The 19,999-nt window shown below is 38.6% G+C and overlaps 1 protein-coding gene across 4 annotated transcripts in view; it reads right to left on the bottom strand.

Moving 5' to 3' along the window:
• Positions 1-19,999, bottom strand: part of ABCC8 (ATP binding cassette subfamily C member 8) — an 83,008-nt gene that overhangs the window by 51,988 nt on the left and 11,021 nt on the right. For all 4 annotated transcript variants that reach the window (XM_038137768.1, XM_038137766.1, XM_038137767.1 and 1 more), the window contains exons 2-8: positions 19,466-19,607; positions 16,697-16,818; positions 10,761-10,927; positions 9,192-9,434; positions 7,813-8,001; positions 2,814-2,978; positions 709-864 (exon numbers count right to left, since the gene is read on the bottom strand). In XM_038137768.1, the coding sequence (XP_037993696.1) occupies positions 709-864; positions 2,814-2,978; positions 7,813-8,001; positions 9,192-9,434; positions 10,761-10,927; positions 16,697-16,787 (1,011 nt within the window). In that variant the 5' untranslated portion in view covers positions 16,788-16,818; positions 19,466-19,607. The remainder of the gene's footprint in view (positions 1-708; positions 865-2,813; positions 2,979-7,812; positions 8,002-9,191; positions 9,435-10,760; positions 10,928-16,696; positions 16,819-19,465; positions 19,608-19,999) is intronic.

The raw sequence follows: 19,999 nt of genomic DNA on the forward strand, positions 1-19,999 counted from the left end.
CACTGAACAACAAAAAGCACATCCAACAAAAGTCCACCAAGTAGCTGGAAGAAAGCAGGAAGACTTGCAGGGCACTGAGTATCAGATGAAACTTGATGCTTTACTTCAGCTTTTTCATGAAATTCTTAAATAGAAGTACAGGGTGATCGAAATGGGAAAGGAGACTGAAGGGATCAGACAGGAGGCCAAAGACACCAGAGGATAAAGTAGCAAAACCATTTTGCATAACAAATATGTTATAACAACAAAAAAAAAGGCTCCAAAAACAGTGACAAACTGTGGAGTTTGTCATCCAAAAAGCAGCAGTAGTTTCAAGGCATGTCCAAAGCATCATCTCTATGTAATCATATTTATGCTACTTTTCTTGCTTCTGCTGGGATTCAGAAGACAAATGATTGCAATATCTTCCAGTTAACTTCCTGACATAATAAATGAATGCACTGCAACATGCTGCACCCTATAAATTCTTGTTACAAATGCAAAGCATTTTTGGCAGCAGCCAAGATCCTAATACAATCATAAATACCTAAAGTCCAGTCACAGATGTGGAATCTATTACAGACAATATTTCTAGATGTTAATAGCTTGAAATTTTATTTCAAGTTATTCTTTAACTTCTTTAATATCCCCACTTTCATAAAACTCGCATGCAATGAGCCACTAGAGACTGATGTGCATTGAAAACAAAAGCACATTTAATCACCTTACCTGTACTGGCATAGCCCAAAGGTTAGGGCAGAGGAAGAAGAACCACATCAGCTGATTTGTGTCTATGGCAACCAGGTTACAGATCTGGCCTGCTGTCATCTCCCCCATAGACATGTTAGAAGTTGAAAGCTGCATAATTTTATTGTATATTTTTGTCTGGAAGAGAGATCAACAGGTACTAGCATACAGAAATAAAATGAGACTTCCAGCTCCATCTAACCCCAGGCCCAGCACGTTGAGGGCAAACAATATTTCCAGTAGCTTAAGTGAAGAGAACAAAGTTTGGCCTTTTAAGTTATTTCTTAAAATTTAAAGCTACTCACGTTCACTGACACAAAGCACAGTGCTGTTACCTTCATTTCAGTTGTCTAAGTACTCCCTTTTTTCATCCCTGTGCATCAATAAGAGAATAAAACCTATACTGCCCAATAATGACCAAGAACCACATCAGCAACTTCATAGTTAATCAAGCTAATGTGGTTCTTGGGCATTTTTGGGCAGTAAAGGTTTCACTGTCTTATTGATTTACACCTCCAGCATCTCCACAGAGTGCCCTTCCTGTTACTAACACTAAGATATTATTAGATTCAATACATAATCCTTAAAGTATTATAATCCTTGTTCTTTTTCTCTGGCAATTGACTCAGGTCCCATCCAACCTCAGCACAATGTTCCTGGCTGAGAACATTGCTACATTCTGCTTAGAGAACTCAGTTCCATTACACAGTTTAATTCACAGACAGTGAATGCCTCAGGTAAAATTCTGTACTGAATTAAGCAGTTGTCTCAGGGCAGAATCAGGCACCAGGTACAAAAATAATATAGTACAGAATAACGAAAGCACACTTTTACCAGCTAGATTGGTAAAAATCAAATAGGACACACTGAACAGTGGCAGATTTACACAGGACAGGAGGAGAGAAAAGATTTAAAAGTAAAAAACATAGCAAAAAAAAAAAAAGTATAAAAATATTGGCAGGGAGGCTACCATTAACACTGATCTGCCTCTTAGACTGCTGACTAAAATTTTTCCAATTTGAATAGTTCAACTGGCATTATCTGGACCTCTATTGTCCAGAACAATGAATACAAAGCTTTTCTTAAACAAAATTTCTTTAGCACTCTTTTCCAACTATTTCCCTATTGCACTTGCTTTGGTCCTTGTATTTTTCAATCATTTGCAGATCTTTCACTTGATACAAGCCACAATTTTTTTTTTTTTTGTACTTTTGGGTCAAATTTTTATTCCTGTAGAATAAATAATACTTCACTCTAGTCAGGCAAAACCAATGGATGAAAACCAGAAGTCTGTCAGCTGATAAGTGCTTCCAAGTGCAAGATCAAAAGAGAATTAAACAATTAGGCTGCTATTGAAAGCATCCATCCATCACGGAGACTCCCCACAGGATCCATGCAGCTCAGGGGATAAATAGTGTAACTTATAGGTTACACTAAGCCTGGATTTCATGCTTTCACAGGGCAGGTTTCAGTCAGTGCCCTTGGCAATCCCACACTGTAATCTTACACTAAATTCTCTCACTTCCAGGCACAGAGCTTTGTAGGCTACATCAAACCTTGATCTGTAGTTGTCAGCTATACAGACCCATTTTTGCAATCTGATTTATGTTCAGTGCTTACAGACTCCACCGTGCCTGGCAGATTTTGTGGCACAACCCATGGAATAAAACAGTGCTCCATGCATTAGGAATACAACCTAGCCTTTTGTCCAAAATATATTTACAATACATTTTAAAGATGTTTTATTTGCATGGGATGTAATGTTATCAAAAAATGACTTTGATATGGGAGAGGTGCCGTTCACACCTAAACTACTTCAAAGGATACATTCAGTTTTACTATCAGCAAATTTTTGCTTCAAGGGAAGAAGAAATACAGCATTGAATATTGAAAATAAACATTTATATAAAACCATCAAAACAAGATGTAAAGGAAACAACTCAGGGCTAACACAATTTCTAACAGTAATGGTACATTCAACATATTTCAGGAGAGAAGCATTTCAGAATTTAACAACTATATCATTTATATTTACACCTACATGTTTATGGGGATGTGAAAAGGTTAATTAGTAATATATTGGGTACCTGTATTGCGCCTCTCAAGTTGATTCCTGTTTCAATAGCAACATAGTATGATGCTTGCAGAAATGTCCTTTGCAATAGAAGGGCAAAAAATAAGAGTACAGCCAAAACATAAGCATTGGACAGGAACTCTTGCGATGAAATAAAGAAAACGCCAAGAATTTTAGTCTGTAAAAAGAAAGAAAGTTAGAAATCAGGTGCAATGGTAATTTGCATAATTAATAAGCAGAGATAATCACAGTTTATTACTTTGAAAGTGCTCCCAACCTTGTCTGAAACCTCACAGTTTATCACTTCAAAGAAGCAGTCTCCTAACATGCCAACTCAGTAAGCTTCACTTAAATGCAAAATGACGCTTATAGGAGTTCTGATATCCTTCCAAAACTCTAGGACACTCCATATGGTCATTTATTAAAAAAATGTGCACTGCCCATCATCAAAAAGGAACAGTTAACATCCTTTGGGAAAAAATTACTCTCTTTATTTTAACACTTCAGGTTACTGAATACTAAAAATGACCTTCAGAACTTGTAAAAAAAGCCCAAAACACCTGAAACCATGCAAATTATTTTGGCCTGCAGCATCTTGTTTACTTTTATATATGGTCATTACCTTCCAGCAAGCTCATGAGATCACCAAAGTGCATTTTGAAGCATGTCTACAGCTCAATGGGAAAACAGTGCATTTATTTAACAAGCTGACGTCTTTCGTGCTACAACAATTTGAGAGACTGGCTCACCATGAAAAGCCTTCCGTATCTAAAACGTCTTCATCTTCCTCTTTTTGCTCTTGACTCCTTCAAAACTTTGATTTTGGGACTGGGCTTCCATTGAATGCAAAATTAAGAAGATGACTCCTTCTATTCCCTTTAAGAGGGTTTTCTTGCCATTTACACTCCTGCTGTATCCCTTGCTCAGCACATTTTTTCTTGCCTACATAGTTTCTTTGCTGTTGAAGTTTCCACAGTTAATCAGCTACATTTCACAAACTCTCAGTGTCTGTACATTTCATTAGATCTGATCTGCACCTTGCAGTTAACTTCCTAAAAACCCCACATGGCAAGTTCATACAGAGGCAAAATTTAGGTATTTAAGCTGTTCTTTTGGCTGAGCCAGCTGGAAAAGGAACACACTTATCCCTACTCTTATTTATACCCTGGTTGCTCCAACATTCACGCCTCTATTGCTTACTGTGCACTAGCTGGGGAGCTAACTGGATTTCTTCCTGAGCCAATTCAAATCATTGAGATAAGAAAATCAGCCCAGGAAAAAAATAATAGGCCAAATGAACCAAAAAATTGCCCAATCAGTGCCAGAGATATTAAGCAAAGAAGAAGAGAGGAGCAGAGGTGACAAGGAATGTAAAAGGAGGAAGATTTTAAAATCTGTATTAAATGTAGAACTTTGAACAATTACAGTACATGTCAGCAATTATAGTTCAGATAAAGAGATATTTAAATGCTATTTTACCTATTTGCACCCTGAAGGGATTTTCAAGCCCTAATTTATTACTTACCCCATAGCAATTCATAGGCTACAGCAGCATTTTATACTACAAATAGTCTATAGTACACTAAAAATTAGTTTCTCTTCCAGATTATTTACAGTCTTAAAAGTTCAGGTTTTCAGTGCTGTCCACCACTCACATCTGGCCAGTACTGCTAATCTCTGCAGCTAATGCAATTTTTTACTGTATGTAAAAGAATACCTTTTTTTTTCCCCACAACTATGTTTGACAAATCATGCTTGGCTAGCAATGAAATTCTGGTGCAGCACTGATTCCCATCAAAACATTATATAATAGACAAGGAGGGAAAGTGAGATGAATATTCTCATCCTTTCTTCTAATACTCCCTTGAGAGAAAAAGAGGACAAACATATATATATACATAAAGATCACACACTCGCTCATAGCAAGATGTTTGCCAAACCTCAGAGGCATTATCAGGCCATTATGGCCTACTGAGCATACCTGTGTTTAAGCTACACTAGGTTCTACACACACTTGTCAGCCTGCAGGAAACTCAGAAATACCTGAACACTTCCTGAACCCATCACACATAAGGCAAATAACCTTGTTTGAGAAGTTGACAGTAATAATTAGATGTTTCATTTTCAGAAATGGCTTTGGGAATATTCAGTGTCCCACCTTCCAGACAACTTCAGAGTAACACCAATTCTTAAAAGTTGCTCTAACCAGTAAAAGGCTGAGCAAAAAGCTGCTATTTAAATGCAGAAAGACTCTAGACTCACACAATCTTAATGTCAATACTGGGCTTTTTGCTCCATTGGGTCCTATGACTTCTAGAGTTTTTTAAATAATGAGTTTGTTGCATCTCTAAATGTGTTATGTCAGCAGCCACTCCTAATACTGGAACTGCTAATCCTAATGTTGCAACGTGGAAGATGCTACCAGCAAATGATAAAGGTTATCATTCCGTCAGTCTCTTCAGCGTGAAATGATTAACACTCAGAGAAATCCGTGCCATAGGAATGTTCTGGGGTGGCCATAAATATTGATACTGGAGTTATAAATAAACATGAAGAGCATGACAGAATTTAAGACACTGTCGTGCTCTGACTAACTACAGCACTAACTTGAGCAGTTAATACTGCCTGTGACACCCATGTGATCTGAGTTACAGCTCCATGGTGGGTGATAACTGTCACAAAGGACCTGAGGAACAGAACAATTATACTATCTCTGTGCCTTCAGTTTCACAAAGAGAATTTTTCTTTGAAAGATACAGTTGACTCATTACAATATCTCAATCTAAATATTTAAGATGTAGCTGGGTAAGAGATGGGTAAAAGACACCCTCCATTGTACTTTCAACTTCTATTGCTTATCTGATTCTATCCCACTGTGTGGCAACTCTTTCCAGTGCCCTCAAACTCAGCAGCACGTCAAGAACAAAAACTGTTTCCCCCCACTTATCATCACCTTCATATTACATAATTTTAAAAAACTTGTTTATCACACCTGTGAGGCTCACAGGGGTAAACTATAAGGCAAGGTTTGATACTTTTGACTCATTACAAGCAGAGATATAACATTCCTAGCAGTAGAGCTGGTGTATTTCTTTCCAAAACAGACCAAGTTGGCTACTTATGTGAACACACACGGGAGCCCTCCTGAACACCCCAGTCTGCTTCCAGATAGTTTGAATAGAACTTGAATATCTTCATTAGAAAGATATTTCATCTCACCCAGCAAAAGCAATTTTCAAACTTAAATGTAGTTAGACCCTTACCAGAAAAAAAACCCCACAATGTCAAAACATAAGGAAAACATAAGCAAAGCTAAAATACACCCTTAAGTGTCACTTGTGGACTATGACCATAAGTGAATATTGCTGTTAGGTGATCCCAAATTATGTCAATAACAACAGTGAGGCTACTGCTCAGCTAGTGAGTGAGGATTCTAGGCTGGTGAAGCTCTGCTTAGGGCCTATCAGGACCAGACCTGAACTTTTTCTTTTTCACAGAGAAGTGGTAGCTGACAATTTTAGAGGAAAATTAAATAGGACAATCTGTAAATTACATCAAATCACAATTTCAGCTGAAACAGTGTTCCAAACAAATTATTGAAAAGCAGAGCTCAAGAGCTTCCACAGTACTTTGCTGCAACATAGTACTATAGTCTTAATTTTCCCATTTCCTGTTTTAACTGGTTTCCATTGAACCTACTCACTATAATAAACTTTCCAAATATTAGGATAAGGGTTGCAAAATGGACAAACAGTTAATTTTAGCCAGAGGCTTTTGTTAAATTTTCTGCACTGCAGCTGATGGACTTCAATATTTACAGTGGACCTAATCCAAAGTGTACTTAAATGGATGGGTATATTTCCATTAGTGTCAACAGACTTTAGAAAAAGGCTTATATCAGACACTAAGTGAGCTGCAGAAATAAACTGATCTATCTTGTAGAAATCCAGCCTGAGTGACCTCACCTTGTAATGAAAAGATGCTTCCTGAGTAATTTTTTTATTTTTAGTTAATCAAGAAATATGTCTGCTTTCTCTTGGAGAGCATTCATTTAAATAGCATCCTTTAAAAATATGTTTCAGTTCATCTTTCAAAACTAACCTCCCCAAAGGCACCAGAGGTAATGCTTGGTCACAGTTAAATTACTTGGCATTTTATGATGATGAAAAAACTCTGCTTTAATCCTCTTAGATATCCCTCATTTTTAGAAATGAAAAGCCAAGCCTGTTAAAAACACAGTTTTCCTTTCTGGAAAACACTCAGTCACATACTTGACTGAATGTCTACACCTAAATTCCTTTCAATATTGAGGGGATTCTGCATATGCTTCACTGTTCTCTTGAATGAGGTTATTTTCCAGAGTGCAAGGCTGACTAGATTCATAGCTCACATATTTTGCCCCCAAAAGAATCACAGAATGGATCAGGTTGGAAGGGACTACTGGAGGTTATCTAGCCCAACCTCCCTGCTCAAGTAGAGTCATCCCTGAGCACATGGCACAGGATTGCATCCCAACTGCTCGAGTATCTCCAGCAAGGGAGACTCCACAACCTCTCTGGGCAACCTGTTCCAGTGCTCAGTAACCCACACTGTAAAGAAGTTTTTCCTCATGTTCAGGTGGAACTTTCTGTGCATCATTTTCTGCCCATGGCCTCTTGTCCTATTGCTTGGCAGCACCAAGCAGAGCCTGGCTCCATCCTCTTGAGACCCTCCCTTTGGATATCTACATAAACTGATGATGTCCCCTCCCAGTCACGTCTTCTTGAGGCTGAACAGGTCCAGCTCCCTCAGCCTGTTCTTGCAAGAGATACTCCAGTCCCTTAATCACCTTTGTTGCCCTGCACTGGATGCCCTCCATCACAGTATGAGTGGGTATCAGGCAGCACATTCACACTGGCAATGCCAGCACTCACAAACACAGCACAGAGTCGCTTTCCTTCCTGAGGACAAACAATGCAGAGTCACAGCATCCCTTTTTGGACTCCTCTCTTTTGATGACATTTTGACAGTACCTGTGGGCGGATGGTGTTATTTCCTTTTCCAACGTTGTGAACAATCCCAGAGATGCAGAGCGGCCCGGCGAATCCAAGCAAGTCAGCCAGAATACGGAATGTGCTGCTCAGAAGTAAGGGTCTTCCAAAAGCACAGCAGAGAGCACGCCAAATGAATCTGGATCCTTGGGGAGATGATGATCTTTTGTTCTGGTCCAAATAAGATTAAAATTAATAAGAATGACATTATAAATTTACCTCAGCCCTGATAAATCCTGGGTATCTTTATCACTGCTTTAATTCATTGACAACCATTTGTAATCTCTCAGGTAGAAAGCAGAGGAACTACAACTATTGTTTCTTTTTGTAGAGTCAGGGCAAAGCAATAATTTGCACTTCTCTCCACAAAAAGAACCATGATTTCTTTCCTACCCTTAATAGGGATCAAGTAAGTGTGTTGTTTGTGGCCTGCTAATGAAGGAAATAAAAGAGGGAGGGAAGTGACAGGTTTTTGTTCTCTGGTGAACACAGAGACTGGAAGCATACACTTGTTAGGCAGGATGCAAACAAGTTCTCTTAGAATCCCGTACACACTCAGCTCCCACTGAGGAGTGAAAATTAATTTGAGCCAAGGTAGTTTCAGGCTTAAACTCTTCTATGGACAAACTGTAACTGAAGGAACATAGAAAAAAAATAGCCCTGGAAGGCCTAATTAATGCAGACTGTATAACTGAATGTTTCCAGGGTCTTATTAGGAGGAATAATGGTATTCAGTGAACACAGTCCATGATTACTTTCCACATCAAAATAGAGGTCGTATGTATTTTACACACATTTAACCAGTAATATGTTTGACATGCACGTTGGATTAGAGAAACTTCATTATTTGTATGAGGTACAACTGAGAATGCGTTCTCTTGGTACAAGGACTGCTATGCCAACGCATACTTCATTTGCATCATACCTTGTCGTCATATATGCATATATGTAACAGGAATTTTATACTATCATCTCGTTATTACAAAAGTTTCGTACCTTTTCAGTGTTTTCTGGTGAGCAGCTCCTCCGAGCACACCCTTCCTCTCTCACCAGGTAACCGACTGACTCCAGTTCCCTTCCTGCTTCAGGGCGTGTTCTCTTAACAAACCAACCCACTCTTTTATAGCTCCTGTTGTTCTTATTAATTACAGCTGTGGCCTGTTGAAGTTAGGCCTCCTCCTCATTTTTGATAATTGGCCCAGATGCAACTCCTTAGGGGTAAGGTTACTTTCTATACCATCTCTATTCTATCCCCCCACAACATCTGTTTATATCTCTTTGTGTCATGCTTATATGATAAAAAGTAATGAAAAACACTAGCTCTGAGTAAGCAGACAGGCATAATTGCATGTTTTGCATACCTTCTGTGCTTCAAAGGCCTCATTAAGGCGAATGTAATTGGTCAGAGCTCTCATAGCAATGGGAAGCTTGCCTATGGTTTTCAAGTCTATTGGTTTTTTATGGGCAGTCTTGATGAATGTGTTCATCCACCAGTATGTTCCTTTGGATAACAGATTCACAAAGGGCTGCAAGAATCGCACACCAAGATCCTGTAGATCCTCAGGAGGTTTAACTTCTTTAGGAGTTTTGAAGAAAACATACCTCTGAAATCCAGAAAAATCCCAGCAGAACCACGGTCAATGTGTAGAAAATACAAGTGCACAAAGAATAGATAAGGACATTGCAGATAATCAATTAATCAGTCTTGGTTTCTTAAAAGACATTCAAGTACAACCAATACAGCAATCCAGTTTCCTCAGGTACTGAGGATAATCAGAAGGATCCAGTCCAGAAATAAGCAATTCTTATAATTCACTAGGCCTCTGCTTATGGTGCAAAAATCTGCATACTTGCAGGGAAAAAAAAAAAAAGAAGCCACCTTATAGAATCAGAATCATCACAGTTGGGAGACCTTAAAGATCATACAGTACAACCACCAAACCAGAACCATCCTAATCACCCCTACACCATATCTCCAGACACCTCTGGAACACTTCTAGATGCAGTGACTCCACCACCTCCCTGGGCAACTTATTCCAGTGCCTAGCCCCTGTTTCAGTAAAAAAATGTTTTTTAAATAACTAATCTGAACCTCTAGGGTGCAACTGAAGGTTTCCTCTTGTCTTTTCACTTGAGACATGACCCCCTCAATTATTTAAACAGTACAGCTCCAGCATTGCTTCAAGTTCCAGGCAGCACAACGTGGGACACAGGAGCTATGGCACAGCCCTGAAATCATCACTAGGATTAATCTCCCACACCACACTGCTTCACATTTGTTAGCTCAGAACATGGAGCTACTGGTGCTGCAGCAAAAAAAAAAAAAAAAAAATTACATGGGAATATTTCTTTCCCTCCTAAATTTAATTTGTCTGCACATGTGGTGAGTGCCAGCTCAAGGGAACTTTGGAATTTATGTATCCAGCAGTCTAAACTGAAACTTGGGAGACTATGACTGCAGACATTGCAGAGAAAAAAAAAATATAGCTGGGAGGAACCCTAGTAGCCGAAATAAATCACTTGTTGTGATTGTCTCCTGGAAAATGAGAGATGCTATTTGTATGTCTAAGATATTCTCTGATAGAGCAGACAATTCCTTTCTACCAGTCTTCTCTTGAGTCAGAAATACTTGGCTCTCGTGACTGAAACAGAATAATTAAAAAATTTACTACAAACTCAAACAGATGAAATTTATCTTAAATTATCAACAACAGAGTCTGGCATTTTTTGAAATTACACATTCATCTGGCCAAGTAAAATAGCATTAACCCTTGACAGTCAAATAGATTTCTATTTCTAACTGTATTTTTCATTCTCCTTTAGTAATGCATTTTACACCAAGTACCTAGAAAAGGGATTAAAGAAAATACCAATAACCCAAAAACAAGCAATAAAAACCACAGAAGGAGAGTTCTAGCATAGTTACTTACCCTCACCCTGATGACATTGATTTCTACAGCTAGTAGCATTCCATAAAGAACAACCAAGAGTCCTGTGAGGCAAAATCGAAGCTGAGAAAATCCAACCCCATTATCACAGAACTTCACAAATTTGATGGTTTTAGTGATGAAAGCTAAAGTCCAGTAGAACAGCAATGCTGTAGAGAAAAAACCCAAACAAATTAACCAGCTCCATAGTTGCAAAAATATACAAAGCCATTATAAAATATAATTAAAGAAGAATTCAACAAAACATATAAAACCAGAGAGTGGCCTTTCTTATGTCAAGCAAAACCCTAATTTAATTCTAAAAACATTAAAATATTAAGATGATGTTAGTTCTAAATGCCTTTTCTATTAGATTTAGTGATATTTCAAATGTATCACAAAGTGAAGTCTGCTGAAGGAAATTTCATCTGCTGTAAACCTGTGCCACCTCATCAGCCCAAGGGAGGGTGCTGCTCCAGAAGTGAAGGTGCCTGTGAATAATCTTTTTCAGATTTGGTTCATGCTACGAGACTGCTATGAATGTGGCTTGAACTAAAATTCCCTGCAAATCTCTGGGATGTGTCAGGAACAGATATTAAAATACTTTGTCCAAACTGCTGCTGCGTTATCATTCAACAAAAATTCCATATATGTAATTCACAATGTAGATAAAACAGTCACACCAAGGAAGGATATTCTGGCATTCATGGAATACAACTTTCACTTTTTAGTGTTCTATGAAACCTCTTGTCTCAAGGTGCTCATGCTAAATAATCAGCTCCAGCTAAATAATCCATGGAATAAGCTCTGGTGGCTTGGAAGCACTCTCCATACCATTCATCACACCATAAGCCAGTTCCTGTTCCCTATTCTTAAGGAAATGCCTCCTAGGGTTATATTCTTTTAAATAAACCTTTCATTGCTGCTGTATCCGCCATGGTGCAACAGATGGAATGAGCTCTAGCTGCCAAGAAAAGCCTGGATGTGCTTTCCGAGTGTCTTGCCGGAACACCACAGAAAGACTTCAACCAAGGCATTAGCAACTGTAAGTCTAGCTTAAATATGGATAATCATCAGGAAGTTGCACAAATTTTAAAGAATTGGTGGTGTTCCAGCTACGCTGAGGCACCAGAAAGCTCTCTGGAGATGTACTCTGGGGCTACCCTTCCAAGCAAAGCTAAATTCAATGCGGAGAATCCATGTCAGGTTTGGGACTGCCAGTCCTGCTTCTACAGAAATCAAGTTAAAACCTCTTCTTTTAATGAGGACAGTGAATGGAACAGTACAGGAACACTGTGCATTAGGATATTTGCCAAGGGAGCCACTCTTCCTCTAAAATTAAGAGGCCAGTTCATAAGAGGAAAACACAGGTATTTGCACACTGCACCAGTGGCCGATGTGGTTGCAGAGAGGGTTTTAAAGATATACTTACCAAATTTCTCTTGTAAAACTTTAGCTTTTTATATGTGAGGCTTCCTACCATCTTCCCAACTTAGATTGCTTCTCATCCTGTTTCAGACTGCTTCCTTCCTTTGAGGCACTCTCCCTCCCTATTCACAGTACTTCTGACTATAAAGTCTCACTTCATCCAAGAATTACATTCCATGCTGTTCTACTCTTAACCACCTTTATCTGTTGAGCCTTGTTTTGTTTCATTATTCCAACAACATGCTGAGAACACGTCCCTCTTGGAATAAAAGGGACTTAAACACTGCACACTGAAAATATCCACTAGTGGAAGGCTTCCAAAAAATAACCAAACCAACAGGCATTTATGTAGGTCTTGGAATTACAAATAAGAGCTAGCAGAGCCATTCTCCTATTTAGGGCTTAAATAAGGGCCTATATGACCTTTTATTATTATTGTTATAATATTTATTTATCTTTTAGCTAAGAAGTATGATAAAATGCCAGACACAACATTCTCAGGTGATAAGTAACCACTTGCTGTCACACTTCCTTAGAAGCATTTGAATTAGCTTTTCACTTTTGAATACAAGTGTATCTAATCTGATCTGGAGAATGCTCACAGGCCACTCAAGGCTCCTTGGAAAATGCAATTGTGGCTCTGTTCTTTATAGATCATGTTTTTATCTATAAAAACTGTTGAGTACAGTTTGGCTGAGAGTTTTTAGAAATTATCTCTGAGAACTTAAACTGGTCTGAACCACAAAGTGATCAGACCACAGAGGCATTTACTGGACTGCCTTAGACCTATTCTACATGCCTAAAAGACCTTGCTTTTTCTTGGGTCATCTAAGATATACCTCAACCCACACCACCAGGGTGTAGATTCTCACCTGGGCCACACCTCTGAAAAATAAGGCAATATGCAACTCAAATTCTTTATTGAATTAAGCCAAATCAAAAAAAGCCACACATTGAACTGGATGGGATTTACTAATTAAGCTGTGCCTGTTTGGAGAGATTTTTTTTTGTACTAAGCAATAAGCAATACTTTTATGCAAGAAGTTCCATTTTAGAGAATAAACCAATTCCAAGGGAAACAACTGCAATGCAAAGGGACAAAAGTTTTGACTCAGAAAAATAGATCCTCATCTAGTAGTAGTAAGGTGTAGGTACACAGTTTGTGGTAATTAGGAGTGAGGCTGCAGCAGAGCCTCATGCCCAGTGGGCTACAGCTGTGCAGGACAGGTGACTAATACTGAAGGTAATGAGACACAGAGTGCCCAGGTGCACTGACCAACCACCAAAGGGAGCAGAGGGCACACAGGTGCAATGCATGAGCATGAGGGGTAAAAAAGGTTGGGCTAAAAAACAAGAAGGAGCAGATGCTTGTAGCCTTCTGAGGTGATGTGACTCTGTATGGGTTGAAGCTTTCTGAAATTGTATGGTGACACTCTGTGTATTGTGGCCATCTCAACTATGACGTATGCTGTGGCATATACTGCAACAGTACTGCAATTATGTAATTAAGACTAGTTTAAAAAAAAAGATGATTTTTTTAAAATAAAAAATTCACATGCTCCCACACTACCACCCATTTCAGAATAAAACCTCAAAGTCCTGTTGCTTCATAGTTTTCTCTGACTATTAATTTTTGAGGTTTATTTATCTTTAAAACAAAGAAACTAACTGAAAAAAAATAGTGGAATCAGAAGCTACCACTGTGTATTTTAAACATTGAGAAACCAGCAGATTTTCCAATCCACTATGAAAACTATTCTAAGACGAGTCCTACTTAACTGTACAAATGTTATGCAACCATGTGGTGCAAACAGCATCAAAATAAGCATTATTATGAGAGTGCCCTGGTGAGAGCACTACATGGGAACAGCTACATTTGCTGGAATATAATTACAGACCAAAATCATACAGAAAATTAACATATTCAGACCAGATCAAGGAGTTCCAATAGTCAGATCACTCAACTGCATTCATGAACTCAATCATTAGCGTCAGCGAATAAATATTCCAAACCTTGTCAACATTTTTTTTTACAAGAAATACTAAGAATTACTACTTCAAAATAGCCAAGTGCCCGGGCTAAAGCTGAGAGGCAGGGTCAGGATCAGCAGAGGAACTTTGAGTCCTCCATTTGCATACCCAAGGAAACACGCTAATCCCCACATCTGTTATGGTATCTGCCTCTTAGTTGTTTATGAAGAGCTACAAATGGATTTAGATTCTTTAAGGTACAGAGTGAAAAGGATCTTTAAAAAACAGCAGATCTCAAAATTTCATGGGATTAGAAAATTTCACCCTGTTCAGAATTAATGAACAGACCTTCAAGGATCCACTGCGCTGCATCAGTAAGAGTTCCCCTGCTGGGTTTAATAGTTTTTGGATAAGGCTCTGTTAGTCTTTGTTTTAAACAGCTACCAACTCTTTGCAGCTGTGAGCATTCATCCTGCAGCTGAGGCAGATGATGCCCTGCAGTTTGCTGGAAATTCACTGATGCTCAGAAGCAGCAAGATGTCACATCAGCTCTTCTACTTCGCTCTGTGTGTGCAACATTAGATCTCTTCTACACGAGCCCAGTTTCCCACACACCCAGCAAAAAGCTTATTAACAACTTTATCTTTCCCTCCTGGTTCTCATTTACCTAATAAAATGAGGCTCTAAGGCAAAGCTGCTTCATGGCCACACTGCACTCTAGTGGGTTGACGGTGAGTAAAGGTATAATTTAACTATCCATACTGGGCTTATTTGCATAAAATGCTCATTGCCTCATCCCAGATGTCAATACAGAGTAGCTGCAATTAAGATTGAAAGATAACTAACAATCCCCACAGTTTGTGCAGTTAAAAACAAAGGCTAGATACTTCCAGAAATGCCTGTCTTAGGACAAATAAAAACAAAAGAAAAATACAATAAAAATCAAAGACCATCAGCTTGTGAAGATTTTGGACTAAAATTCAAATCAGACAAAATAAGTGGTAAAGACTGTGATGGTCTAATTTTCTTTTTTGCCTAAAAGCTATTTGCCCAAGACCAGATTTTCTGAGGGAGTCTATTCCTTGGAAATTCTTACAAAATTAAAATTCATTCATAATACTTAAGTAAGTGTTGGTATTTGTTGGTACAACTTTTTAGTATTCAAGTATTGTCCAGAGTTTATCTGGCATCAGCACTCTAAACACTGAAAAGCATTATCATAAAAAAGAAATCTCTACTGAGCAGGAATTATGCAAAAATGGGTAATCAACTACCAGCTGTAACTTTGCTACCCTTTTCAAAGACTTAACAGCAGGAATGTGGCTGTAACACTAAATTATTTAACATTGCATTATACATCTGAAATAACAACAAAAAGCCGAAACAACAAAACAACCTAAAAAACAAAACCACAAAAATCACTGCTCGCTTTACAGGCAACTGTAACAGGCTTGCTTCCTGAGGCATAATGCCTTCCTGTGAGAAAGCATTAAAAATACTCTGTTGACTTATTTAAAAAGCAACTTAATGACCTCACCTTTTCTTAAAGGATACAGAAGATTCCTACTTAAAAGAAGGGACAGGAAGAAAAGCAGTCCCAAATGAGAAGACATAAAGGTTGCTAAGCCTGGATAGAAATCTAAGTCTTTGGAGAGGAATTTTTTTTTCCAGGAGTTACAGCCTATTTCTGCAAAACAGGACTCTCACTTACGCCACCATGCAGGTCAAAATAATCTTCAATATTTAAAAGCTTTCTCAAATCTAGTTATTACTGACTTTTCCCCACCTGACAAAAACTAGAACAAAACTTTGGTACACAGAGCTACAATGGCAGAAGACAAACTTTAGCAGAATCTATTGATAGAGAAATCCAGCTCAAAGAAAATTTAATGAGCCAGAACCAAAGAAATAACAGGTAACAAGATGTGACGAAGCATGTGGACATCCCCAGACTGCAGTCTACTTAAACAAATGAGAACATGAACAACTCATGACCACCACCAGCAGTGGATTTTCTATAGCTACATTTTATTCACAGTCTGGCAAAATACAGAGTAGACTAGGTAGTTCTCATTCATAGCATTTTCCATTCAAAAGGCCTTAAAGCAGTTTTCAAAGGGAGTTTTAGAAAGATGAAGCAAGAGCAAGCAGGCAGAGTAATATATTCATCACTGAAAGTCAGGGATGTCATTCCTTAGTTCCTTGCATATTTCAAAAGACCACGAACACGAAGATTTCTTCACTCTTACATCATGCTTCCACACAACAGGTTGACAAGGGGGTTTGGATTTACAGTCAACAATTTCCCATGCTACTTTTCTCACAAAAGCAGTTTTTTCTAGAGAAGTCTTTAGCTCATTGAATCCCTGAGAACATAACACAGACTATTATTAGAAGTTAAAAGCATCAAAAATAATGAAATGTTTGAGCACACATAGAGGGGTAGCTTTGGTTCTAGAAGACTGCAGTAACCTGTCACCAAGGAAGCAGACACACAGCACCACAGCCACACTTCTGGGTGCATAGATTTTGAGACATACCTATTAACAGCTTGGGGAAATTGGATGTTTCAATATTGTGGTAATAGACAACTGATGTGATGGCTGCCAGGAATGCCATTCCAGCCGGCATGTACAGGTGTAAGTGGCGGGATTCAGAAACCCTTCAAAACAAAAAAAAATATCTGTTAAAGTCACACCTCTCAGCTATTTAAATGTTTCCCTTTTAATTCATGAACTGTACCTTACTCTGATGTAAGATTTTCTAGAATGAGTTACGGATGCAAACCCCTGCAAGTTTTAATTGAATTTTTGCTCCTAAATCACACAGTTGGATTTCAAATTCCTCCCCTGTGCTGAAAATGAAAGGTGTGTACTCCTATTTCCTACTGAAATCAATTGGAACACTTGTTTAAATTAGGACAAGAGCTCGTCTCCAAAATGAGAAAAGTTAATTTAAGCTAAACTAGTTTGGGAGCTGTCCATCAAAATATGCAGATAAGACCAACTGACAGCACAGTTCAAGATTTTCTACAGAAGCATTTTGTGGAAGTATTTCAATTTTTTCAGTTTAAAAGAAGGAACAGCACCACAGCACAGGATTTACTTACAGTGAGGTCTGTCTTCAGTGACTGCAAGCCAACAAAAAAAACCAAACCCTATAACAGAATCAAATGCTCTTATGTTTTGTCCTATAAAGAAAAACTGTGCTGATGCTTTGCTTCAGGTAGCAGCAGAAGGGTTCCTGCCCAATACAGCCCTTTGGGAATATTGGAATTGTTGGGCAATGTTGTTGGTTTGTGCAGTGCAATAGAAATATATTTTTCCCCCCTCTTTCCTCCTACTCATTATCTCTTCCTTCCCTCTCCCCTTTTCTTTCTTTCACAAAAAGAATTTAATGCCCTATGCTATCAAGGGCTACAATTTCCTTTGTCTCCCAGCCAGCCTCACCAGAAGGAGGCACCAAGATGACTTCAGAACATAAACATTTAGGGAAATTCACATAGTGTCCTCTAAATGGATTTCTCATTGCTGCATCAAATACTACTTTTGTGGAGTTTGTAGAGACAAGAAGAGCTGTGCTGGGAGGGAGATGAAAGATCATCACAGGACATCACATTTCTGAGAGCAGAACATTCCAAATGTCTAGCAGAACCACAGGAGCTCAGGACAACCATTTCCTGCATTTCTGCTCTAGAAAGGAGAGCCTTCCCTCAATGATGACTGCGGCGAAGTCCGCAGGGCTGACTGGACCCACGCTTACAGCCTGTCACAAACACTGAATTCCTCTTGCTGACAATAGCTGGATGTCAATACAGCAAAATGAGAAAGGATCCTCTGAAATTCCTAGTGATGCCAGGAGGTTTTGTACACCAGGGCTGAATTCTCAGCAAGGACAAAAAAAGAAAAAACCCAACAAGAACAGATTTCTTCAGACAGCCTAAGCTTCAGTAGGTAACACTGCAGCAGTGGGAGGCTTTTTAAAATCTATTTATTTCCCAGTTGCTGGAATTCCCCTATATAACTGTACCTCCCATAGGCCGCTTCTGGTGCTGAGATGCCAAAGCCTTTAGCACCCAGTTGCTGCCAAAAGGACTCACCAGCATGATCCATTTTGGTTCTTAGAAAGCTGATGAGTCTCAAAACTCTCTTCTATTCACTGGAGCCCTCGCCAGCCTGCTGAGTGCTCGGGAAGCACGACTGTGGGTTGGTACTCCCCCAGCAGAGCTCCGAGCTTTGATTCTCATCAGGTGACACCTATTACTTAACAGCAGTGTTCTGAGTCAAGTTAAATAGCAAATAAACATAATGAGAGGCATTGCTAACGAGAAAAATAAAGAAGAAAACTCAAAGCAGGAGATTTTGCTCTGAGCATCCCACACCCTGATAACTCTGAATAAGCAAGAGAAAAATTCCTTTAAAAAAACTGGCAGTGAGAAACATCCTATTTATATGTGTTTAAGAGAAGTTAAAATAATAATGATGATATCATTTTCTACACCAGAAGTCTGCAGTGCTTTTCACACTGGTTGGTGGATACTTGTTATATAGAAGGCTAATTGGGGAGTTTTTTCCTGTTTAATTAGGAGCTTCCATTTCATAATCCTTGGGTTCAAACTGATAATCGTTATGAAAAACCATGCCTCTCATCATAGGAAGAGATCATATTCATTGTTATATAAATAGATTTTTTCATAATAAATCCCTCTCCTGCATCACTTGTTTCACTTGGAACAATTTTTTCTACAGATTTCTGTTTAGTGACATCCTAAGCTGCATAAAGGATGATGGTTCATGCTCACATAATATCAGCTGCTCTGCTCCAGGTAACATAGGACATATAGTGCACCATCATCAGAAGAAACTCTGTGGGGTGTGACTTAAGCCCAGCAGATTCATTCCTCTTATTTAGATGAAAAGAACTCAGTTTGGGGGTGAATGGTGTGACCTACTGTGCACATGGGAGCTCCTCCTAAGTAACGACTGTGGGATTGGGTCCTTGGACATAAAACATATCATGAAAATGTCACCATCTGCTTGAATCATTAGGATTTATCTCTGATTACTCTTTGGAAAGATAGTGTCATTAAGCTGAACTAAAAATGATTAAGGTCAGTTGTGCCTGTGTACATCACTTGGCATGGTCTGTGGAATTTCTGATACAAGGTTGGTAGGTTAATCACTAAGAAAACAGATTATATGTTCATAACCGCAAGGAATATGGTTTAGATGAGAACTTAGGGAGAAAATATCTACCCTGAAACCTTTAAACTGCTCAGTGCTACCAGGAGAAGGCAGACAAACACTTACCCATCAGACACTATGCCCTCTGCAATTTCACACACCAGCACAAACAAGAGGATAAAAGTCAGTATCCAGCGTAAATTGTGGCCAGGAAAATGAAGCCATGTGCTGTGATGTATATGTACTTTGGAACTCTGACTTCCCCATCCTAAAAGAGAAAAGAGAATTATAGAGAGCTTTCTTAACAAGAGTGACAAACAAAGTTTGTGCTTAGAAAACACCCCAAATCATATATGTAACAACTTTGCAAACCAACATTGACACATCTGTGTTGTTAAACATACATGCATTTGAATATTACCAGAACCATGCTCTTTCTATCTCACTTCATATGGAATAAAAGCAATAATTCAGATAGGACATAGCCTTAAATTCCTATACTTCTAGCAACTTACTATCAAGTAATTACATGCTCTAAACATTTTTCAAATCTATTCACAGCTTAAATGAACAAATTAACGTTCCGACAAATACACACAAACACTCTACTAAATGCACTAACTTCTTTTCCCTTTAATTCTTTAAAAAAGTTTAAAAAAT

The sequence above is a fragment of the Motacilla alba genome, chromosome 5 (genome assembly GCF_015832195.1).
Source record: "Motacilla alba alba isolate MOTALB_02 chromosome 5, Motacilla_alba_V1.0_pri, whole genome shotgun sequence".
Lineage (NCBI taxonomy): Eukaryota > Metazoa > Chordata > Aves > Passeriformes > Motacillidae > Motacilla > Motacilla alba.